Genomic DNA, 26,404 nt, shown 5'->3' with positions numbered 1-26,404 from the left:
TAATTAATCTGCGCGGTGAACCGATAACAATTCGTTTACAAATAACGCGTGGATATGGCACTCAAATTTAATATAAAAAGAGATACAATCAAAAAACCTATCAGTATACCACCTGCCGTTAAGAAGTCTAGCAGCGAAGAAGTACAAACCTATTCAAACCAAACTCACAAAAAACAATTTAAATTTTCTTCGCTCTTTACAATGATGGATGAATCATATTTGGACGTGACGGCCGACTATGTCGACGATTGTAAAATAACTCAAAAAAGTTACCATTCGTTCTCACCGTATTCAAGCACCGCTCTATCATACAATGAGGAAATTAGAATTAACGTTCAAAACATGGATTCTTACACTTTACCGTGTTTGAATATTGATATTTAATCGAATAAGGATAATGTACCTACTAATGGCCGGAAATGTATCTTATTGTACTTCGAAAGTGTCTTTCAATTTATTGATATTTATTTGAACACAGATAAATGTCTCTTATTGTAAATACGTCAGTGATATATATTAAAATAATTAATATTAAAAAATATAATGTTTGATAACACGTGATAACTGATTAAATATATATCACGCACGTATATTACACCATGTGATAACAAATGATAACTGGTTGTATGCATACGTATATGATAACAATAATACAAGTCGCGCACGTACGCGGCGGCGGGTTGCGAATGCGGGTTGCAGCTCTAGAACATACCATTTTATCCTACTCATTAGTATTTATTATATTTGTTATCTGCGTATGATCTGAAATAGTATTACAGGCACTGCTATTAACGCCTTCTATAAACACTTCTTTGAATAAGTATTCTAGCATTGAATTTAAAGTTACTGTTTCATTTTCATTAGGTACGCTAAGTTGAATAATATAGTTTTGAGTTATTTGTGTTCTCCTATTATGGCATATAGAACAAACTAATTGTACCTGTAATTTATTTGATGACGCATTTTTACTGGATCGTAAATTTTTATAAGATCACTAATAAATTTAGCAGTCTTGTTGTTCTTCATTAATAAAAGGGTGCCCAAGCTGTCTTCTAATACTTGAAGAGCTTAGATTATTTTCATGTGAAATGTAAGATAATGCATATTTATTTTGATTTACAAATCAGGACAGAAAATTCCGAAGAGTTAATTACTCAATATATGTGTACAATTGAATATGGCATGTAAAAATGAATTTGCATAACATGATATATTATTTGAATTGGTAAAACCTGGTACAGTATGATGATCAATATCTTGACGAGAAGTTGAAGGTATTTGGACATTATTAACAATGATATTTGATGAATCTGTCCACATAAAATCTTTCGTATGTTTATTTTTTGTAGATATAAGAGATATCTTACCTAAATCTGGTCTATACTTCTCTGTAAGTCTATTATACTCTTTAATTGCCACTACTCACGCTTTTAAATTTTTAGGATCGAAATTTATAACATGAAGACCTTTTAAACTACACACTCTGGAAAGAGCTAGGTACGTATGTTTGCCCACATGAAAAAATGGAATTACCTACATCTATGATGCAGTTTCCTAGAGACATACCCTAGATTTTATGAATTGTTATTTCATAAGCCACTGTTATAGGGAATTGTTTTCTATAAAAATATGCCCCATGAAACATTTCGAATTTACCAGTAAGTTCAAGAGAATATCAATTGTTATTAAATACTACTTGTATTTTTCAGGTTCTCCGTCAATTCCATTAATTACATTTACAATCGTACCTATAGCACCGTTAATCAAACTATTTGTCACATCTATGTTTCTTTGCAACATTATTTTTCAATTTAGTTTAATATTAATACATTTCTCCAAACCAGCAGTTCTCAAACTATCATCATCAAGCTTTGAAAGTTTTTTTACGAATTTACTTTTTGTTGTTTCTTTACAATCATCAGAATCAACTGTCGTTTAAAATAGAACAGTGGTTTCTTATTGGAAGTAAAACAAGTGTAGATTTAGGTAATTCTAGTATAAGATGATATAATTGTTTTAAAATTTCATTTTTATCATTACTTATAAACTTAATTTTTCGTTCATTTATTGTTGTTATGTCAGATTAGTTGATATTGTTTATTCAAATTTTCTCTAGTATGTTTGTATGTATGGGATCATTTTTTTGTCTCACATTATCTGTTAATTCATCATATGTAAACAATTTTTCCCACAAATATATAATTCCTAACGCATTTATATATTTATTACGTTTTTTGGCCTGCATAAGATGAAATGGAGACAACTCATTTACAAATGGTAATTGGAGTAAATCACCAACATTGATATAATTATTTTACTGAACCAACCATCATCACGATTACTTGTATCATATATTTCATTAAATCTTAAATGGATAAAGTAATGTAATATTAGAAACTATACTTATTTCGTCAATGATAAGTAAAATTAAATCTCTCATTTTTTCGCGAATTAATTTAATTGTGTTATTAGATAATAAGGTGGTGTATTTCTATGTTCTACAGGTAATTGTAAAAGACCATGAATAGTGATACTCTGTATATTTAATGCTAGTATTTCGTAATCGTATTCAGTATCCTTATTCATTTGCAACTCTTCTAAGACGTAATTTAATTTATTAGCTTGAAATTCATTATTAAAATCATCTGAGGTACATAGTGATTCTTTATTGTTTAATTAGTCAATTAGAGTATTTAAATTATCTTTCGACTTCTGAAGATATTGTAAACATTCATGATAATCAATTTCTGATTCTATTACTTCTCTGGAGTGTAGAAACATGTCAAAATATGTAGTAGACCCCTCAAGTGGCTCAAGTAACTCAGTTTCATCTCTGCAAGGTTTGAATAACATCAGCAATAAATTAAAGTATTTTTCTGGTTCTAATTGAGAATTGTAATTGGGATGTTTTATTAAATATGGACGATCTCGTTCTTTTGAATATCCATAGCCAGGATAATCGTAATAATTCCGTTGTTTATTATTATAGTATGTTTTTTTTTTTTACAATATCATATTTGCTAGCAAAATCAAATAAACTAATGTCTTTCATGTGGCTTTTGTGGGTAATGAGAATCCATAAGAGAAGGATAAAATAAATCAGTAGATTGGTTATCTAATTTTTCAATTTCATTTTTAAATTTAAGTCTTCTAACCTTAAGTCTAACATCTAACCATTTTATTGTGGTATTGGAGTCTCTTCTAAAGAATGTGTCATTTGCTTCCAATGATCCACCATTCTCTATTATTTATCAAATCAAATGATTGCGCAGCGTAAGATTTTTCGGGTTTTGTCTGATATTTGGTTATATAGGAACTTAGAGTGCATGATTTTTCCCCAATAGCAGGATTATAATCATTATTTATGTTTTACTTTTATTTCGTGATATATCATACAGCCTACTTTTAGTCTTTAGATTTAAGATTGCGTCGTCGAGCAACGTCTCGAATTGTAAATTGATTGTAAGTTTAGTACAAATCTACACGCTCTGAAAGTTGTGGAAAGTATTTTATCTGGTTTTACACGTCATGTTATTTTATCTGCAATAGAATTAGCAACTGTTTCATTAGTTGCGTTGTCTAATGCAGGGGCCCCTTTTATCCAAATTAGCGTATGAAAATGATGTAACCCTCTGGTTTGATACTCTCGCCGCTACACATAATGTTCAATTACCCCTAAAGGCCCGATTTTAGACGTAAGGAAATCGAGCATACCTTTGAATTCATTCATTATCAATTCCACGGGACGTTGAAATAGGATCATACGCAATGAGTGCCAATAGTGGTTTTCCTTCTTCGGTTACATTATTTACTTTCCTTAAATAAGAATCAAGTCTATCCCAATTCTATTCTGCATGACTAAGTGTTAAGAAAAATTTCACTGGCCATACCACGTTATAATGGTTTCAATATCCTACTTAGGATCTAACCAATATTGACTGGTGTTTCTTAACCGAGCGAATATAGTAGTCAAATTTCCCTCTAATTGATCATTTTTTAACTTTTCTAAACATTCAGATGACGTAAATTTATCTTTAGATTTAATTATACTAAGTTTGTGATAAATTCTAGATTTCAGTGCTCTTATATTAGCGTTGTGTAACAAGAAAAACAAATATATTGGTCTGAAAAATTGGATTTAGTAAAGTAGGAAGGCTTCGAACAAGAATACATAGTTTATGGTCAGCGACAGCCTGGGTTGATTTAGGCCACTTTTTAAGCGTTTCTTCAAGTAAGGGTAAGTGAAAAGCCCTTCCTACAGACTTCTCTATCATTGAGTTTTTAGGCTGCTTTCTACCAGATACAGGAGCCATTTTCATAACAACTTGAAACACTTAAGCTCGTCGTATTAAAATTATTTCATAGTCATCTAAATTAGAAAGTACCTGGGGCATATCTCGAGAATGTAAATTATTAATTGTACAAGTCGGAGGTAAACGATTTGTTCGAATATTTTCAAACAGTAGTTACACACATATTCGTTGGGAAATTTATTTGCTTGAACATATTCAATGAGATTATTCCAATGTTTATTAATAGGAATGTTTTTTATTTTATTTAAGTACGTTACATATTTTCTGTTAATTCATTTTATGACAAATATATATAGGTAAATCTAACACTCTTTTATTATAACAATCGAACGACTGAGAATATGTTTCAAGTATTTCATCCTTATTATTAAATTCATAAGTACTTAAATAAAAACATTTTCCTTGCTGTTTTGATTTTTCTTCCATTTGAGTTAAAATATTTATGTTTAAACTATAAATAGCATTATTAATTTTTACAATATTTTTTTGTGCATTTTGCATTTTGTATATACATGAAACTTATGTTTTTAATACTTGGAAAATGAGGCCTTAAACTATTTAAAAATAGTAAAATTGAAGAATAGTTGAAATCTATGTAACAAGACAAAGTGTGTCCAAGATTATAGCTCTATCGTGTTTGGCTAGTACATAAGCCAATATTTTCAATTACACTGAGAAAGTCAGTTATTTATGTATTCAATAGATTCTTAGCTATTTTAATGACTCTTGGAAAAGCATATGTATAATTTAAGTTACATAACATTCATTACAATACCAAAATAGTTCCGGAGATTGTATGTTCAATGGATAAAATTAATTAATTATTTAACACCTTCATTTATTTCAAGTTTAATTTTATTCACAAAATTCAATAGCTTGTAAACTGTATCTGTGTAAAATGGTTCTGTATACTTGGAAATAAATTGCCTTAAGATAAATTTAAGAAAATTATAGTTTAGTTGATAAGCATCTTAAAAACTAGCTGTATAGTTAATTTTCTTATTTATATTACTTCTTTAAGTTTTTTTAATGTCTTTTAATAAATAACCACGTTTTGTTATCTGTATTTAAGAACCCACTTCAAAATTTATAAAGTGGCATATTAATTTACCCATAAGTTTATTAGTCCAATTTTCTTTGCTTCCATGTAATGGAAATGGTTTTTTCGATTTTTACAAATTTTTTTTTTTTTGTTATGGTGATAGAATTATTTATTATTTTTTTTTTCTTTATATGTCTTACTAACCATTTTAGTTAATAATATAAAGTATTATTAATTAAGAATGTTAATAATATTAATTCTCGACGAACCAACTACAATAATTTCACGTGGTTATCACGGGCATTTACGGTACGACGGTGAATACACTCATGAACATATACAGTAAAACCGAATGTCGCCAGAAACACGAATACGATAAGCGAACTGCGAATGAGCAAGCAACCTGTCAACGGTGAGAACCGTTCCCCAGTATAGACATCGTACAGCTGTACTACTAGCGCTACAAGTAGTCAATGCACACATAAATGTTATGATATTATAAATACGCGCGGTAAGTGAAACTAATGAAAGAGACACAAACGTCACAAACATTAAGCTATAATAGTTTATTATATTAAACTAATATTTAATCTCTTTTAAATTAATTATTCATATTATAATCAATATTTCAATGTTGGTGACCAAATATTCGATCAGCCGATTGAGTATAATTTCTCTACAAAATGTCTCTACACAGAGTAAATAATAATATTATGTCCATGATTCTAATTTTCTATATTATTGTTGGTTGGCATTAATTTATTGACCACCATCTAATTAATATTTAACAAAACAAAAATTACTCTAGTCTAATATGTGTGTAGTGTGTGGCCGATATTTTGATTACACATGGATTTCAAACTATTTATCTAAAATTTTATTTACCTAATAATAAGGGAAAACTTTTATTTGAAAGTGGACATGTAAATAATGTTCAAGAATTAAAATTAGCTAATGGTTTTTCAATTATCTGTGGACATGTTATAAGGCAAACTTCAGTAACATTAACCCCTTGGAAAGTGACTCTTGAAGTGAGTACAAAGCAGAATCCGGTAGATTTATATACAGTAAATCTGTCGAAACACTTTAATTATAAGTATAAGTTAACTTTCAATAAACAGTTTAAATTTACAAAGTGTTAACTTTATTTATACGAATTACATTTCAACCTCTATCTTCTACGCTGAAGCAGAACGACACGTGCCATCGTCATTAAAGAAGTATTGCGGTAACCGAGTGGTGACAGCACGCGTACACGATTACTACAATAGCTATGTAATTTTTATTAAAATCTTTATACAAGTATATAGCATACATAGGTAAATATTACATAATTGGTTACAAATGTTCATAAATAGATTTTTGGTTGTATATTATACTTAAACTTATTATTTTTACAGAAAATTAAATATATACCTTTAATTTACCTAATAATTAAAAATATTTTATTTTATGATAGGATTTTGTAAATTAGTCAAAATACAGCAAATATGCATTATATTATCAATTGAAGGCATGAGATCCATTGTTATTTTATTCAATATTCAGTAGGTTTTCAATTTAACACCCTTTCTATGTGAATTCTAACACTAGCCACAGAATATGTTTCAATGACTCCATGTTCAGTGAATCTTCCATTATGGAGAATTTGATGCTTAACTAATATGCTGTTTGAATTTGTTTCAAAATGTGTTTTAATACTAGGGAACCTCTTGTCAGCTAGAACTACATCACCAGGTTCGTATTTGTTTAAAAATCCACTATCATTTGCTATGAAACTATCACTAGCTCTACCCCCTTAGCAGTTAGATAAAAAAACATATCATACTGTTAGGCGTAACGAAAACTAATACTTTAACAGTATATACCCTATTCCATCTAAGAGTGAACCACTCGGCCGACCAAAACTCGTTTTGTTCACGCATCTCCACCACAAGACGGGCGCCGCCGCGAACGTTGGTGTGGGCTGTCACGAAACTGCAGCTGCCTACGTAGTGAGCTGTATTAACACACTATCACTTGTTTGATTCCACTCGCGCGCACATGTTCACTTTTGTATTTACCGCCGTCATTTATTAGTTTAGCTATCATTTTTCGTAGTGAATTATTTTTTTTGTTCATATATTTTTTATTAAATAATTACCATGGACCAAGAACAAGCTGTAGGCAAGTCTCCAGTAAAAAAAAATCCATCAGGAAAGGTAAGAACATTTTTTCAATGAATGATTTTTTAATTTAATATGCTGGTTTTATCATAATAATTTTTGTTACAATTTCAGAGAGTAGATTCTGGCAAGAGACAAATTATAATCAATGCGTACAAGTCAAAAATGAATTCCGATCCAACAAAGTCTTTAAGAATTATCCGACAAGAACTTTCTAAAGAATTGGGTATTGGAGCAACGACAATTTCGACCACAATTACAGAATACAACAACACTAAAAAAGTAATATCTCCTTGCAAAAAACGTGTTAAGACATCCTTCCTCGATAAATTTGAAGAGTTTGAGAGGAATGTGGTTCGTAGGCATGTACATAGTTTTTAGTTCAAACGTGAAATTCCTACGGTCGACAAAATATTTCAAGTAGTTTCCGATGACGACTCTTTACCTATTATTTCGAGGACAAATCTTTTTAGGCTTTTGAAAGAAATGGATTTTAAGTACAGCAAACGTAGTCGAAATAGTGCACTGACTGAAAAAACCGAAATTGTGTGTTGGCGTAGACGGTTTCTTGAACAATTGCGTGAATACCGAAATGAGGGTCGACATTTATATTATCTGGACGAGACCTGGGTTAATGCTGGTGAATGTACCAGCAAAACATGGATCGATACTACAATTAAATCACCCCGAGACGCATTCCTACAAGGTCTGTCAACTGGTGCCGTAAATCCTTCAGGAAAAGGTAAACGCCTTATTGTCCTGAATATAGGTTCGGAAGATAGGTTTGTCCCCGGCGCATTGTTGTGCTTCGAATCGAAAAAAAACACTAGAGATTACCATGACGAAATGAATGGGGAGACATTTTACGAATGAATGGAGGGTGTACTGTCTCGTTTAAAAGAGAACTGTGTTATCATCATGGACAATGCGTCATATCATTCTGTGAAGCTTGATAAAGCACCTACGTCGCAAACCAAGAAAGGTGATATAATAAAATGGCTGGAGAATAAAGGCGAGGTTATAGACAGACCTATGTGTATACCACAACTTCTTCAAATTGTGAAAAGGATCAAGCCACAACACCAGAAATACGTAATTGACGAATTGGCAAAAAAACATAACCGTAATATACTAAGACTACCTCCATATCACTGTGAGCTCAATCCAATAGAGTTGGCTTGGTCATCCGTTAAAAATTACGTACGGATGAACAATAAGACCTATAAATTACACAATGTCAAAAATTTATTAATTGAGGGCGTCAAACGCGTGGATGCAGACATGTGGAAGAATTTTATTAGTCACATGAAGAAAGAAGAGGATACATTTTGGGAAATCGACTTCGTCGTAGATGAAGTATTGTCTGCAGAGTTGGAGTCAGTAACTTTGACAATCGGAGATACATCATCAGACGACTCCCTCGGCACTGAATCTGACTAATTTTTTTAAATTTTTATTCTATTATATTGACGTGTGTATTTTTTTATTTGTATTTTTAAAAAAATTGTATTTGTTTTATACCTATTATATTAAATTTATTATTTAAGCAATAAAACAATTTAATTTATAATATTTTATGTTTATGTGTTTGTATATAATATACAGTGAAAACTCTTTACAACGAAAAACTCTATAAAACGTAAATATTAGATAATAATGGTTGGTTTGCTTTATAACACATTAGTAAACTCGTTCTCTATAACATATAGTCACTCTCAATAACGAAAGAAATCTCTTGGTCCCTTCAGATTCGTTATAAAGAGTTTTCACTGTAGTTTGATTTATGATGAAAATTCAAAATAAGTGTTGTATAGTAATTAATCGCGAAAACAGCTGTTTTTATGATTCTCTGTATGCACGGCGGTCGACAACTTACGACGACCGGCGATGACTGTCGACCAATGACAGAACGCCTAGCCGTCACCAGGGGGGGGGTCAGACAATGATCGGCGGTTCAGTCTGCGTGCGCGAAAGCGGTTCACTCTTAGGTGGAATAGAGTATAGGAACTTTTATATCTCGAATACATGTATACCCTTTGCTCTACAAAGTTGAGTTGTTCGATCTTGATTTCAGTCCAATCGATCGTGCACCGACAATTTTGATAATTTTTCTTAAATGCTTCAGGAAGAATTTCACGAACTGTGTATTTAGAAGGCCAAAATATAAATAATTTTTTTATTTACTCATTTATTCCGCTATTCGTTTATTTATTAAATTTAATTTAATGTTATTTAAACAATTTTAAGTTTAGGTATATTCTCAATCTCCAACACAAGCTACGCTTAAAAGTGAATGATAATCATACAATTGTATTGCTTGTTCCTATATTGTTAATTTATGATTATATATAAATTAAAAAAAAATGCAGGGAGTTAGTAATCACTATCAATATTGAAGAGTAATATTTTATAGTGTTGGCCAACGATATATTTTTAATGTTATCGATATCGTATTTATTTTTCCGATATCAAAAAAATACCGATAATGATTTAAATTTTTACATAATTACAACAAGTTACATTTTATATAATTTAGTTTATTGAAAGCATATTAAAAAGTATAGAATACATATTGTATTATGAGTGTAAAATAATTATCGATTATAAATTATTTTGTACTAACTAAAAAGTATTTATTGAGTATTTATTTATTTATTTAACAAATTGTATTGTTTAATCAAAATATTTCTTCTTCGAGCAGTTTTTTCATCAATGTTTCAGTACTTTGGTTCGATTTGAAAAATGAATTCAAAAATAATAGTAGATTGAGTTGCTCAGGAGATAATCTATTTCCTTTCTTGGAGATGATTGTTCCACCTTCGCCAAATAACCGTTCACAGGGTACATTAGTGGCCATATACTGAAGTATTTTTTGGCTAGTAACGCCAGCTGAGTATTTAGTTTCATTTATTTTCCACAGGAACTTGATTTTAGGGAATTTTGATTTTCAAATTTTTATAATCTTCAAGTTGTTTCATCGTAGGACTTTGAGTTATTGAATCGTTTTCGTCATCATCATCGCTTTCTATCATTAATGATCGCAATTTCTTACGAGTAGGAGAGTGTGTTTCAAAACTTTCTTCATTATCTAATATTGATTCAGAGATAATTTGTTCTTCATTTTCTATTTCTGGACCAGAAATTAATTCATTCAACTCATTTTCAAGTTGTTTACAAACAGTTTATTTTTCTTCTTTCGTTAGAAATTTTAACTCTCGAAATCTAGGGACTAATGCAGATGCTTTTACTAATATTAAACCCACCATTTCTCTTCGATATTTTAAGTCATCTAAAATAGGTTTTTTAACCGTAGTTAAAAAATTAGTGTCTAGTTCACTAATTTTTAACGTATTTAAAAGACTTTTAATTAACTTGTATGCTACGACGCAGTTGTGTAGTTTTCTCCGCCCAATACTTCTGTGACAATTTTAAATGGTTCCAGTTATTACAATAAATCTTTCATATTTTTAAACTCACCAGAAGTTATAAACCATTTATCATTTTTTTTTTTTTTAGAAATAATATTATTATTAATTGCATTTTTACATTTTAAGACGCTATCAATCGTGTCACAGGTCGAGTTCCAACGAGTAACGTAGTCTTGTACTAGTTTGTGTTTTTTTTTCGCCATACTTTTCTTGTTCATAGGGACTTCTATTAAAATGTCCTACTATTTTTCTCAATTTATTAGTTATTTCGGTTACCATATCATTTTGGAGCCCTGTATTTATAGATAAGTGTATAGAGTGAGCAGTATGTCCAACAAAATATGTTTGATCCATGGCATTTATAGGCATTTCTATGACTTGTAGCATTGAAGGTTCGTGCATCGTGTTTCATGTTATTGATTAATTCCTTTGTCTTCACTTGAGCATTATCTGGTACATGATTGTGTTCATAACTTTTGACAACTTCGTCATTTTCCACATGAACACGACCACCACACTTATATTTTTTATACAATGAACATTTCCAATAAGTTTTTGTTTCCGTTTGTTTTTCGCGATAGAACATGTAACTTTTATGTAAGAGTATATCTGTACCGCGATCACTTTTTACGTATTTTAAAACTATAGTAATTAAATACTTATTGTGGTAAAATAAAATTGGATGGTCAAAATTACTGGTACTGTTGTATTTTTGTGACAGGTATGTGTTAGTATTGTTATTAGTAGATACCTACTATTCCAGAACACATTGGGATTTTTGTGCCTATTATATTAGTGTTCGATAACGAGATACGTTATCGATATGATTTTAAAACTTCACACATTTCACACTAAATCAAATAGTATGTTATTTATTAACTGCCGTATAGATTACAAAATAGATTACATGATAATCAAGTCTTGTTATTATTTTTTTTACGAACAATTTATGCGCGAACAATTGTCTTATTTGAATAATTTTCCTGCGAATAATTGTCACGCGAGCAACTGTCGCGCGAACTATTTTCGGTGAACAATTGATGTGATACCAAATGGTCTCATGCAGGAAGCGCCACCATTCGCCCGAAGGCCGGTTTTTATATTGTGAATACATTGTTTTTAATGTAAAATATCAAAAACTATATACATTCAGTGCCGCAACTAGCGGGGGGACCGGGGGTGCCTATCACCACTAAGAGGCCTCAGTTTATAATAAATTGGGGCCCCGAAATTTAAAGAAGATTTAAGTGTAAATTTGAGAGAAGGCAGTAAAGAATAATAGTTATAAGGAAAATAAAAATAATAAAAATTCTCATTTCCTGTACATATTATAGTATAATAATTAATAGTATGACACTATAACGATCTTACATTTATAGTGATTTAGTCACATTAGGTAATAATAATAATAATAATTTTCAGTATTTGTGTGTCTATAATTTATATTGTATGTTGTAATTTTAATTTTATATTTATAAAGGTTGTTTGGTAACCTTATTGCCTGCTGCAGTTAACAGTAGACGTGATGGTTGGTGGGAAGGAACTCGAATAATTTGATATTAATTTTGATTTATTTTTAGAAAACCCCATATAATTTCTATCGATAACAAAAATAACACTCATACACACAAAGTATATATTACATATACTATGCAGTATTATATTATATTAATATAATATTATTGATTATAATGTTTTATATTACATGATGACAAATGGGAATTTCCATTATTATTATGTGTTTACAGTCTCGACTTTTGAGTGTTAAATCTTGAAACCATTAGTGTTTACTGATCAGTGATTTAGTTGTGCGGTTGTTCCTGTGGCCTGTCGCGCGTGTTAGTTGTAATTTATAATTTTATATAATATTAGTATAATATTACCTACTTGCTATTTACCAAAATCGTGAAGTATTTTTAAGTAGTCAGTATATTTTTTTTATAATTATTATGTCGACACGAAGAGTGTATGAAAGTGGTTTTGCTAAACGCAAGGCAAAAGAACAAAGAGCCGCCGGTTTGGATTTAATGAGAGGTTCAATGACTAAATTTCTTCGAAAAACATCAGTTACTTCAGGTAAATATGGGTTAAAAATTAAAATAAGTATCTTAAAATATGCAATAAAAATCAATAAATCTAAAAAATATGCATTTGTAAAAAAAATTCCAAAATATGCAAACATATGCACAATAAACTTTTAAACATTAACTCCAAACACCACAACATAAATTTGTACCTGATCAGATTTATTCTATTTACTTCCCAAACAAATATACAAATGCATAAATTCCCGAGCCCTGGTCATAGCTCTAAAAATAATAGTAAATGGTGATAGAGACTTGAAAGTTGAAATTTTTTTAACAAGCAATGTCTAAATCATAATGCATAAAAAAATGCAATTATTCGATTTAAAATTGAACAGTATTTAAGTGTTAAATAAGTGAAAATATTTATTAATATGTTTAGAAAATGAATCAATTGTGAAGACAAATGAAGATGTAATAGATGAAGCTGAAGCAAGTGAAACGGTAAATGACATTATTTTATCACCTCATATTGAAATGGATCTAAATAGTGAATTTCCTTCAGATCGTGGAAAGTTTCCAGATGTCATAAATAATTCTAATTTAAAAAGACAGATTATTTCATTTGGGCCTTGCAAATCAAATATTAAATTTCCACTAGATTCTACACCGTGTCAAGATAATGAAAACAAAAGGTGTCGAAAATTTTCTGTTGAATATTATTTTATAACAAATTTAGCTGGCCATAAAATTCCCAGATCTTGGCTTTGCTACTCAGTCATACTTGATAAAGCATACTGCGAATCTTGTTGGTTGTTTTCTGATAGAACACATCCTTATTTTAAATTAAACTGGATAACAGGAATAAATGATTGGCGACATTTATCGCAAAAAATTAATAAACATGAGATTTCTATTCAGCACATTGACGCTGTTAAATTATGCACAATATGGGTAAAAAATCAAACAATTTATCACTCAATAGAAGATCAAATATCCCAAGAAGCTCAGAAATTGAGAGATATTTTAACTAGGTTAATTAAAATAATTTTATTTTTAACAGCTGGTAATACAGCCCTCCGTGGTAATGAAGGGAAATCAACTTCTACAAGTATGAACGAAGGCAATTTTATCCGATCAGTAAGACTAATGGCTGAATTTGATCCACTATTACATAATTTACTTTACACTGAAAAGACACAAATTAAATATCTGAGTTGGAAAATTCAAAATGAACTAATTGAATTACTATCAACAAACTTAATTACTTTAATTTGTGAGGAAATCAGATCTGCTCCATGTTTCTCCATAATAGTTGATTCAACACAAGATATCACGAAGATTGATCAAGTTAGCATTATTATTAGATATGTAGTAATTGATTATAGAGAACAAAAGTTATATTGTAAAGAGTCTTTTCTAGGATTTTACCCCCTTCATAAACATGGTGCTGAAGATCATGTAAATTTAATAATATCTATTTTAAAGAATTATAATTTGGATATAAACAAATGTAGGGGCCAAGGATATGATGGTGCTTCAGTAATGAGTGGTGGCTACACAGGGGTTCAAAAAAGAATTTCTGATATAATTCCAAATGCATCATACGTGCATTGTGCTGCACATAATTTGAATCTTGTTTTGTCAGATGTGGCCAAAAGTTCATCAAAAATGTTAAATTTTTTTGATATCCTTCAAGATATATTTTTATTCTTTAGTAAAAGTGCTCCTAGATGGGCCTCTCTGGCGCTAGGTGATGATGTAGCAAAAACAGTCTTAAAAAAAGTATGTACAACGAGGTGGGAATCTCGACATAACGCAGTTTTTGCTCTCAAGTATCGTTACAGAGATGTTTTAAAATCTTTAACAAATATAATGCTAACAAGTGACAAGAAAGAAGAAATTAATAGAGCTAAAGGTCTAAAAAAGAAGTTAGAATCTTTTGAGTTTGTGCTAATACTCACTATAATGGAACAAATTTTAAGACCATTTTATGTGGTATCTAAAAAACTACAATCAATTGATTCTAACCTTCATAATGCTTGTGAGTGTTTACAATCAGCTATTGCAATAATTCAAAATTTGAGAGAGAAGTATGAAGAACTGGTTACTTCAGCAACAGATTTGTGTAATAGTTGGGGAATAGCTGTGAATAATAATCAACGGCGTCGAATATATTCAAAAAATTTTTTTGGTGATTTAGATGGAGACAAAAGACAAGATATAACCGAAGAAAACCTCAGAATAAAAGTATTTTTGCCTTTGATTGATACAGCTTTAGTTCAGCTAAATAATCGCTTTTTAGGTTTACAGAAAGTAGTTGATAAATTCAACTTTTTACAACCACAAGTAATTTTAGTATCTAGCGAAGATAACATTATCAAGACTACTTATGACTTCATTTTATACTACAAGAAAGATATAAGTTCAGATCTTACGAGACAGATATTATCTTTTAAAGAAGTGATAATTGATTCACTGTCAACTATGAAAAGTATAAAAGATATAGCAAATTATATTTTAGAAAATGATATGGCTTCTCTTTTCAAAGATATATTAACTGCTTGTATCATTTTTATATCATTACCAGTCACTGTTGCATCAGCAGAACGTTCGTTTTCCAAGCTAAAAATAATAAAAAACTATCTAAGAAATTCAATGGGACAAGAAAGGCTATCAAATATCAGTATTTTAAATATAGAACGATCAAGAACTAAAGAACTTAATGTAAATAAAATAATTGATGACTTTGCTAATAAAAAAGCAAGAAAAAAAAATTTTTGTAAATAAAAATGTTATTTTATAAAATATATTTTAAATTTGAACTGCATAGGTATGTTATAATAGTTTTTTATTTATTTATGAATATTACTTAATTTACTCAGATGTTTATTGTTTATATATTTTATAATACAGAATAAAATAATAAAAAGGTATTATTATTATTATATTATGTTTGAATTTAATTTTTTAATTACTTGACTGGGTGCAATAGTGTAAGTGCCATAATAGTAAGGACCATTTGAATAATGTAAATTAAACTAATTGTAAAATGTAAATTTATAAAGTATTCAAATCACAAGGGAACAAAAATAAGTTCATTTAAAGACTGATTCTTAGGAGCCATGTAGTATATAGAAACAATTTACAATAGTATAAACGATGCTTTTATCTACCTATATAATATTATACATTGCAGTGGCATAGCTAGGAATTTTAGTTGGGGGGGACTAAATTTCAAAATTGTTAATAATAATCATGAATTATATAAAGTCAAATACACAAGTATATAGGTAATAATAAGTAATTAATTTCAGTAAATGAAAATAATAAAATAAAGGATAGAATATAGAACTTAATACTATACAACTTCAATATACAGTTTTTTTAAATTATCAAATTTTGTTTAAAAGTTAATTTTCAGAGTAGGTTGAGGGGGCAAGTGTACAGGTACAGGTATAGTATACAGGTACAGGGGCCCCATAACATTTTTTGCACCAGGGCCCCACAAGACCTAGTTGCGGCACTGTATACATTTTTGTCGTTTTTGATATTATTACTTCAAAATTTAAAATATTAAAAGTAATTATTTTTTTTTGTATTTTAGTTTTTACAATAATTGAGCAAATGGCATCTTTGGGATAAAACAAATAATAAAGGTAATTATTATTATTTAATATACAAATATGTTGTACCTATGCAAATTGTTTGCATATTTATATATTATATTATTATATTACTTGGTAAATAATTAACATTGTCGAGTATGTCATCAATTTTATTTTCAAAATCAATATTTTTATTATAATTGTCATCACCAATTACATCCTTCATAGTTGTAATTGTCTCTAATAGTTCTCCACCAGAGACATTACTTCCACGATGTGGTCTTACTAGAACATATGTTTAAAGTAATCGAAAAACTTGTATGAGCAATATTGAGCCAGGATGACAACTCGATCCACACGCATCTCGTACACTCCCAAAAAAGTGCTGCAAAAATTAATTAATATTAATTGTATGAATTCAACTAACTAGGTAAATGTCATGATTTTATTTGATCAAATAATGATGTATTCACTTCTAGGGTGTTTTGATTTATTCGTCTTGTTAATAAATATTTGAATTGAAGTTCATCACTTAAATATATTACCAATTTAAGTGTTGTTTTAATTGTGACACGAAGGCCTAACGTAGTTGATGAAGTTAATTTCCTTTGAGATGTTATATTCACATTATACAGTTCATTAAGATAAATCAAGAAATCAGAGAGAACCTAAATTATTAATATGGTACATAATATTATACATAACCACATAGGTATATATATTAATTAAAATGTTCTATTGTAGTTAATATTCATCAAAATAAGTATGTGTCATAAATCATTAAGCTATTTACTTTGTTATGAATTGACTCAGGACAGTGGCGTTACTATAAATTTGGGTCCCCGGGGCAGTATCAAGTGTTGACTCCCCATATATTTATAATACAAAAATTCAAAAAAAAAACAGTCATTACTTATTATAAATATAATTTATTGATGTTATATGTACAAAACTACAAAATAGCTATTCAAAGTTTTTTTTTCTAGCTTCCATCTAAGAAAATGTTTTTATCAGTTCTTTAGTGTCTATTTGACTGTTTTCTAATAATATGATAGGTATGTTTTGGCTATTTTTAACTTTTTTCTAAGTATTACTAACTTAACCTGTCTCATGAATTTTAAAATGAAATTCAAATGTTTGTATATCATTTTAGATTCTGAACGGAATGAGGAATGTATTGATTTTACAATGATGTCTGTTTTTCTAATTTTTGTGTCTGTCATCACGTTTTGGAGTAGAAATAATGCTTTGATTTTTTTACTTTATCCCCTTTTTGAAAAACAAAATTAAATCTAGTCGGTATTGGGGGAAGGGGTCAAAAAAATGTCCAGTAGTTTTCAAAAGCGTCAGGCAAAACCTTAAAAAAGTAACAAAAAAACGGGAATTTTTACGCATAATCAGTTTTCGATAAAATCGATTTTTTTATTTCGCTGCAACTCAAAAATGAATGATTTTAAATACTTGAAATTTTACAAAATGTTTATATTATGGTTATATATTTACGATTAAATTTTCAAAATATTTTGACTTTTAAAGCTTTTTGCAGACAATTGAAATATTCGATTTTTCTAAATATTTTTTGGAAATTTCGATAAAAAAAATTTGACTTTCCAAAAATTCTTTAAAATTTAATACAAGGTATATACGTGGCAACCACATAGGCGAGCGTTTTAGACCCCGGTGGAATAGTACTAGTGGACTCCCATAGGATCGCTATAAGTATTATTAGTATTGCGCACGCGCTACTGAGATACGTAATAATCATGGACTAAAATATATCCGTGGCATTGATTAAATATACATTATATTTTAATCATAAACCTTATAGAACTATTAGGGCTATTAGTACCTATAAGGTTTATTATTTTAATATGTATTTATTTTAATCACTGTCCATAATAATAATATTAAATAATAATAATTATGAATAATAAACAGGCGAGAGTACCTACAATATAATTAAAAATGAGAATAAATTATAAATTTTTAAATTTTTTTTATAATTAATATAATAATACAAACAAATATAATAATTTAAAAGCTATTAATTTATAATACTTTACGTTTTACAAACTAATGGTGAAAATAATAACACTACCGATATATTAAAATAATAACATTTTTATAAAAAGTTCTAAGGACAATTTTAATCATTATAATATTATATTTAAATTATAAATGTTAACAATGTCATATAAATCAAATTTTTATTATTTTTTTCATTAAATAATATAATATTATAGGTAAATATCTGTCTTTTACAAAGTCAATTAATAATAAATACTAAATTGAAAATACTGTAAAATAATGGAAATCTTAACTGAATAAAAGTAAAATATAATAGTTAAATCTATTAAAATACATATAAGTTACCAAAATAATTTTATATATTATTTACATGCCTCCTATATGGGCAATATGGCAATATTTACAATTTAAACATTTTTAATTTGTTTGCTGTTTGTACACTATAACGTCCTTTCAAATGTTTAGATGTCCAATTAAAATGTCTTAGTAATTTACAATGTATCAATTTTTGGACAATAAAATCGATATGTTGTTCACAGTTTGGTAGAAAGTTTAAAGTAGAAATCAATTCCGTTTTTATTTTCTGTTGGATGGTTGCGCATAATTTTCTTTTATGAGGACTTAGTTCTACGCAATCTTTTAAATATTTTTGTGCTGTAGAAACAAAGTTAACAAATAAATCAGAAGGATTTTTGAGACTACTTTTCGATGTCAGCACTTTCAAATTGTTTGTAAAAAATTAAATATTCATGATCATCTAATAAAAAATCATTATTTTTTTAAAATTATTAGTTCACATTTATTGCATTTTTACTGATCAATTTTTTTTGGCCAAATATCCCGCAAAATATGTATTTGAACAGGTCTCTAATGTTATTGTTTATTCATTATTACTGTGGCATTGATCAAAAGTACCTTCTTCTTCCGAAGATATAAATGAGTAAGAAATTGATTGAACTAATGTTTCTGTATTTGTATAAGGTGTAGAAATACTAGAAATCGTAGCGTTCTGTAAACTAGAGTCAAATAAATTGTAATCAAAATCATTTTCACAATTTGATGAATCAGTGGCTTTCATGAGATTGTGTTTTGCTTGAAACCGATTTGATGTTCTAAAGGTTCAAGCAGTTGAGTTTCTGTTAAAGCCTCCACGTTGACCGAAAACCGAAAAAGTATTTTCTATGACATCTTGATTTAAACGGCTGGTAAGAAAATACTTAAAACCTAATTTTTGTTGTTGTGTATAAATCATTATTATTGCGTTTATATAAATATATATACAAGATGAAAATTAACAATAAAATACAATAAATCATTATTGAAGGTTTTATCAAAAAGACAATAAAATATTAGTTGAGATGATCAGTCTCAAGACTAATAAATACAAAATAATAAAATATATTCTGTCCCATACCAGAATATATAGCAAATAACAATACATTAATAGAATATACTCTGTCTCATACCAGAGTATATAACAAAACAAATGACAAATTATGACAACATGTATATTATATATTTAGATATATAATATACGTAAAACAATGAGCTATATGTATCAATTTATTATAATAATATTAAATACGGCAATAGCCAAGGGATGCTGAGTTGCGTCTTGAGCTGACTGGAACGATTTGAGCTGATGGAAACCACGAGGTTTTGGGTCTGAATTGGACGGTGTGAATAAATATAATATTTACCACACTAATAGTGCTGCGAATTGCAAAGGCAATGAATTGCGAACTGCTGGAGCCTTTTTTAAAAACGTCAACGAGACAGATGATTAGAAGTTGTGTGAGCTTCAGATAAAAACGTACGCACGGATCGGTGCATTAAATATAACAAGATGGTGTCGTTAAACGACTATTGCGAACGGCAACGAATAGAAAAACCATACTAATAGATAGTCGCCTAACATATGCGCCGTCGAAAACATCGCGACCGTTGCGAATTGCTGATAGGTGACCGGGTGAAGAGGAGCGTCTCTTCAGTAGTGTTACCAACCTTGGGTAGTGGGACTGGGCAACGCGAGCACAGGCTGACGAAGTCCGAACAACTGTATTATGTTTTGCTATTTAGACAGTCAAATAAATTATTTGATTCTTGAACAAAATCGGTAGTTGTAGTAGCTGTTTTTGATTTCATTTGACCTGTAGCAATACATGTTTTTAAAATAGCTGCTACCGAATTACTAAAAATTTGGAGAGCAAGTTTACAATTCATTTTTTGAAACGGGTTGGGATTCATATGACTATCAGTTAATTTTAAAAGGGCTCTACTAGTACAACTTGATTTATCAATATTATAAGCCAACTTAATATCTGAAAAAGAAACTTCTTGTCCGTTGAATTTAAAATTATGTTTCTTAAATTTTTAAAGATATGTGGCACATCAAAAATAGAAAAAATAGTTTTACCATTAATTTCAACAAATGGTTTTTCTTTACAACAACCTAAGTGCTTTAGGGCTGAATAATTATTGAAACCTTGATCACAAACGAGTGCCACCATATTAAAACCTAGCTCTATATATTTTACGATTACATCTATAATTAAATCTTTTAATATTGAACTACTCATTGACAAACCCGATAAAAAATAAACTAATGGTAATTTCCAATTACTATATAGCCCTCAAACCCTTCGACCATATCTAAATATTTCGAGTATTCTAAAAAACATTTAATTTTCATTTCATCGAAAATTAACACAGTATTTTTCATCATCTGACATTGTATTTCATTTATTTTTAATTTGCTTTAGGCAGAGTGAATTAAAACCGGAACAAAATTTAGACTTCCCTGTCCACCTTCGTAACGTTGTTTCACCTGGTAAAATAATTTGTTGATTATTTCTAAGAAATTTGTATGTAGCTGGTGATTTATAGTATAAATGTATTGCAAAATTTTTTTCAGCTAGTGTCCAGGATGATCTTGAATTACGCTTACATTTGCATTTATTTGCATTTCTACTATTAATTTAGATCCCAAACTTGAAAATGCGATATTATTTTTAAATTTATGTAAATTAAATTTATTACGAAACTTATAATTTTTTCCTCAGTTTACTTATGGTGGATGAATTCTTTTTTAACAAAATAATTTTTTTTTTAATTATGTCTTCAGGCGTTTTATTGACGATTCTGTACTTTGTTTGTTAGGAAAAATAACTGTCTTTATATTGTTTAAACGACGTTCTCGAATACTAATAGGTGAAGGCATATTTATAAATGATTTAACCATTGAACTTGTTGATGGAGAACATTCATAAGTCAAAATTGGTGAAGACGATGATGTATTTAATGTAGCCGGGAGATGAGGAGATTCAATAGGTGTTCTCGAACATTTTTTTTTTTGTATACTGTGGTTGGTGTTTTAACGTGTAAATTAGGTGACCTGGGGGTGTTCAAATTCGTTCAAAGATGAAGTTGGAATGTATTGTCCCACATCAATTGGTAACTCAGTAAAATCATATTTTATTGGAATTACATTTTGTTTTAGTCTTTATTGTGTTTCAATATTATTAAAATCTGTAGATTTAAAATGTAAATTACATACATGGCGATTATTTAGTTGTTCGAACGATAAATCCGCAAATTTAATATTTCCTACAGATAAAATAATATTGAAATTAATTAAGTATAATATTATTACAATTTTTACATAATAATTGGTGCATAATTCCAAAATATTAGTTTATTTTAATAATCTATACAGTATAACATAAAATATATTATGTTGACATGAGGATTATTGACATTTGAACAACAATTAATACATTTAATTAAAATTTAAATGTAAATCTCCATTATGACTCGTATAAAACTAGGCCTTCGAGCGAAGGGTGGTACTCTAGTGTTAAATTCTGAACTACTAAACTGCCGCGATTTTTCGCGTCAATATTGTACCATTGAAAGAAGGAGTGGCGTCACCTTATCTTCTCTACATCGTGCTTTGACCATATTCGCAGCATTATCATATACAACAGCACTAGCTTTATTTTCAATGTCCCAAAATTTAAGAATAGATTTTAAATTGTTGATGATATTTATTTGTGTGGGACTTAGGAACTTCTACTGTTTCTAAAACGCTTGTACGTAAAGACCACTTTTCTAAATAATGACAAGTTACACCTAAATAACTATGATTTACCAGTGAAGTCCAAAAATTAATTGTTATACAAACATGTGAAATATTTTTTAAGAAACATTTTAAATTATAGATTTCATTTAGTGCAGTCTGTTCAACAAGTCTAGTTATTGTTTGTTTACTAGGAACAATATATTCAAGTACGGCTATTTCCATAAATTCAAGAAAACCTTCCCTTTTTATAATACTTAGAGGTCTTAAATCTGTAATAACAAATTTCATCAGGCTTTTTGTTAGTTCCTTAGCACGTTTAATTTTGTTTGATAATTTAGATGGAGTTTGCTTAAAATATGGAATTAAACTGTTAGACATACTTGGTTTTGCACTTGAACATTGCTAAAAATGTGATTTGAGATTAGTCGTGTTTTATCTATAACTAATAGGACATTAGCACTTTTTACAAAAAACTTGATTTTTATTTAATATAATCCCCTTATCATTAACATTAAAAACAAAATGTTGCCATATATTGCTCCTAGCACCAGACAACGGTACTAATTTAACCCTATAATGCATGATTTTTATTTATTTTTTTGTTAATTTTATTTTTATCTATATATCATAAAGATAGTATAAAAAATATTTGAAAAATCAAATTTGGATTTTTACTCCCAAAATCCACTAATTTGTACTTTGTTACCTCTGGGTAACACTATGCATTTACATTATACGATATTATTTATTATATTTAGGAATTCTATAGTACCATACATCCTATTAATTCTTTTATTCGTTTTTTATAAGCCAAATGTACCTAAAACAAATTTTGCTGGACATGTTAATAACAAAAAGAAAAAATACATACATTTTAAATAATAAGATATTACAATATTATAAATAATAATGTTTAAAAAAAATCTCAGGCCAGTTACTGTTATACATTCTATGAAATTATATCATTTTTTATTTTTATTTTCAAACAAATTTAGAAAACTATAACATAAATTGAACAACTTATCAAATATAAAACTATATATATGTACTATATAGATATTAAAAATAATAAAATAACAAATAAGAATAATGTTATTTTTCATCAGGCAACATAATATTTTTTAATCTATTTCTCCTAACAGTTCCTAAAGATATAGTATGTTTTTTTTTTTTTAGATAAACTAGTAGTGGTAATGTGGTATAATAGTTGTTAAAAAATAATTTGTGTCTTAGATTTATAAGTATTACTCTTGCAAGGCGCACAACAACATTTGCACTGGCACCTAAGTCAGGTTCACTTGTTTTCCTAAGTTCAGAATTATTCTCCTGACCAGTACAGAACTCCAAATTGTATGTAAATCCTGAAGAAAACTTGGCAATTGACGAACAAATTTACAATACTAAAGCAAGAAGTTCATTTAGTTTATATGCCAAATAAACTAAGTGAACTTCTTGCTTTAGTATTGTAAATTTGTTCGTCAATTGCCAAGTTTTCTTCTATAGGGATACTACTAAATCTTTTTTTTAGAGTTTCTAAAACAGGTCTAATTTTAGGTATTTGTCTCTGTTAGGGCTAGTAGAAGTTAACAAGTTATCATTAAAGTGGAGATTGGATCTTATTTTTTCAAATGTATTTACAGTCATTGTATTTTTTATAATTTCATTTCCCAAAACTGGTGACCAATAGTTTCTAATATTTGTTATATTTACTAAACTCATTTTTAAAAGAACGCCAATATATTTTTATAAATCTTCAGTACTCATTTTTAAGGGGCTACTGGAGTTCTTTTGCACACCATATTTATAAGTCTCAGAACATATATGATCCATCAAATCTGAAGTGAAAAAATATTTGAAAATCTGAAAAGGTGTATCTAGTTCTAATATATAATTTGGTAAGTCAGAATTTCCAAAAAAATCAGTTTCTATACTGGAAAATTGCGATCTGTCCATTTAATATTTTAATTACTATAGGATGTTTGGTAGGAGCTGTTAAAATCGGTGTCATACATTGTTGGGTCTGTCTGGTTCTTTTATTATTTGGTGTGGTGATTGGTTCAGGAGAAGATGAGGATGAAGGAATATTTAAATAGTTACCATTATCCAGTTCTGGATCCAAAATAGGAAATTGAACAACTTCATCTAAAATGTTTTCAGGAAATTTATTTAATAAGAGTTCTGTAAAAGTAGATAAATCCGGTTCTTCTAATAAATCCCTGTACTCATCATACATTTCGATTTGTTCAGTATCAAGGTCGCTTTCAAAACCATCCTCAGAATCTGATGGAATGTCTAATAAATGAACTATATCATCATCAGCTAATTTATTTTCCATACTTGATTGTGCTTTAAGAACTTCTAATCTAAATAAATTAGTAATAAACTAACAACTAGCTATAATAAGTACTTAATTTTATGAAAAAAAGGCATTTACAGCACTTCAAAAGAAAAATTGTCAATAAAACAATCTGTATCACAATTGTATAATATAAAGATAATGTAACGGGAATGCATAGTGTTACCCATGTGTAACAAATTAAAAATTGAATATCTGCAGTAGTACGAATCTACAAAAGGTCCACATTCCAAACGAATTGATAAAGTACAGTGTAGGAAACATACAATTTTTCCAAATTAAATTGTATGAATTAGGACCGATTTATCGTTCATCAAATTGACATACCTCAATGAAAAAATTTGATAACGCTGATAACTCAGAAAAATATCAAACAACTTTAAATTAATTAATAATTATTATTATATTATTATTTCTTTACACTATAAACTAAATATATATTACCTTAGCTACTAGTATATACGTTGAAAAGCATAAAACGATCATTATTTTAAGTATGAGATGCAGATAAAAACATTGTTACTCTCAAGTAACGTTATGCATTGTAGGGTTAAAGTTTTCAGTGTTTTCACTAATTTTGTTTAATATAAATACGAGTATAAAATTATTAATCAATAACGTAATAATTACAAGGTCTCACCGCGAGTTAACAACCGGCACTGAATTTAGATTAAATTGTTTTAAATATGCTATAATTTATTATCTAGTAGATAAAAGTAATAAAAGTGAATATCCGTCAACTTTATTGTTCCGAGCCGATATCGCGATATTTCCGATAACTATTTTTAGATATCGAAATTATTCGGAAAATACCCACGAAATCGATATCGTTGGCCAACACTAATATTTCATTTTAAATTATATTAAAATAATTCTCATATTGCAATTAAGACTTACCTTCTCTAATTTATTATATTGTTTTTAAGTTTTATGTTATCTGGGGTGTGTACCCTAGTTATTTTAATGTTTTATTTTTTCATATTTTAAAGAGCTTGGCTTCGTTTAATTTAAATACAAATAACAATATTAAAAAAATAATATAAAATAATATTAATAATACTATTTATTTATAATATGTTTATATGTCGGCAGAACTATTTTATTTATCATCAGTGGAAGTAAATTGACATTCTAGATTATTGAAATAGGTAATATTATAGTATTTCTTCATATCTGAGATTGAATAAACAAAAATGTATTTAATTAAAATATAATGTAGAAATTATTAATAGATTCACTGATTTAAACTTATAATTATCTATGCGACAACCGTTCTCATAACAACCAAAAAAAATAATCTTATACAAATTTTGTTTAAGTTAATTATTTTATTTTTGTATTTTGTTTTTAGATTCTACG

The 26,404-nt window shown here is 28.6% G+C and overlaps 4 protein-coding genes across 4 annotated transcripts; all 4 read left to right on the top strand.

The window, feature by feature from the left end:
• The first annotated feature begins 8,006 nt into the window (after positions 1 to 8,006).
• Positions 8,007 to 8,393, top strand: LOC113560086. Its single transcript, XM_026965862.1, has one exon. It carries the CDS (start codon positions 8,007 to 8,009, stop codon positions 8,391 to 8,393), a length of 387 nt encoding a protein of 128 aa, XP_026821663.1.
• A 45-nt stretch (positions 8,394 to 8,438) lies between these two features.
• Positions 8,439 to 8,960, top strand: LOC113560084. Its single transcript, XM_026965861.1, has one exon. It carries the CDS (start codon positions 8,439 to 8,441, stop codon positions 8,958 to 8,960), a length of 522 nt encoding a protein of 173 aa, XP_026821662.1.
• A 3,937-nt stretch (positions 8,961 to 12,897) lies between these two features.
• Positions 12,898 to 15,439, top strand: LOC113560083 (zinc finger MYM-type protein 1-like). Its single transcript, XM_026965860.1, has 4 exons — positions 12,898 to 13,024; positions 13,415 to 14,615; positions 14,691 to 15,321; positions 15,404 to 15,439. Exons 1-4 carry the CDS (start codon positions 12,898 to 12,900, stop codon positions 15,437 to 15,439), a joined length of 1,995 nt encoding a protein of 664 aa, XP_026821661.1.
• Positions 15,440 to 15,441: 2 nt separating this feature from the next.
• Positions 15,442 to 16,617, top strand: LOC113560082 (zinc finger MYM-type protein 1-like). Its single transcript, XM_026965859.1, has 2 exons — positions 15,442 to 15,754; positions 16,580 to 16,617. The coding sequence occupies exons 1-2, from the start codon at positions 15,460 to 15,462 to the stop codon at positions 16,615 to 16,617; spliced, it is 333 nt and encodes a 110-aa protein (XP_026821660.1). The 5' UTR covers positions 15,442 to 15,459.
• Positions 16,618 to 26,404: the final 9,787 nt, after the last annotated feature.

The sequence above is a fragment of the Rhopalosiphum maidis genome, chromosome 3 (assembly GCF_003676215.2).
Source record: "Rhopalosiphum maidis isolate BTI-1 chromosome 3, ASM367621v3, whole genome shotgun sequence".
Taxonomy (NCBI): domain Eukaryota; kingdom Metazoa; phylum Arthropoda; class Insecta; order Hemiptera; family Aphididae; genus Rhopalosiphum; species Rhopalosiphum maidis.
Note: the sequence above shows the minus strand (reverse complement) of the source record. Positions and strands in the feature narration are given on the sequence as shown.

Bases quoted from the DNA above. Each gene is read 5' to 3' on its own strand.
- LOC113560086 (XM_026965862.1), top strand. From the start codon at position 8,007: ATGGATTTTAAGTACAGCAAACGTAGTCGAAATAGTGCACTGACTGAA.
- LOC113560083 (XM_026965860.1), top strand. From the start codon at position 12,898: ATGTCGACACGAAGAGTGTATGAAAGTGGTTTTGCTAAACGCAAGGCA. The intron at 14,616-14,690 runs GTCAGATGTGGC...TTTATTCTTTAG, and splicing joins CATAATTTGAATCTTGTTTT to TAAAAGTGCTCCTAGATGGG. The intron at 15,322-15,403 runs GTAATTTTAGTA...ATATAAGTTCAG, and splicing joins TCAACTTTTTACAACCACAA to ATCTTACGAGACAGATATTA.
- LOC113560084 (XM_026965861.1), top strand. From the start codon at position 8,439: ATGGACAATGCGTCATATCATTCTGTGAAGCTTGATAAAGCACCTACG.
- LOC113560082 (XM_026965859.1), top strand. From the start codon at position 15,460: ATGAAAAGTATAAAAGATATAGCAAATTATATTTTAGAAAATGATATG. The intron at 15,755-16,579 runs GTAAATAAAAAT...TTTGTATTTTAG, and splicing joins AGCAAGAAAAAAAAATTTTT to TTTTTACAATAATTGAGCAA.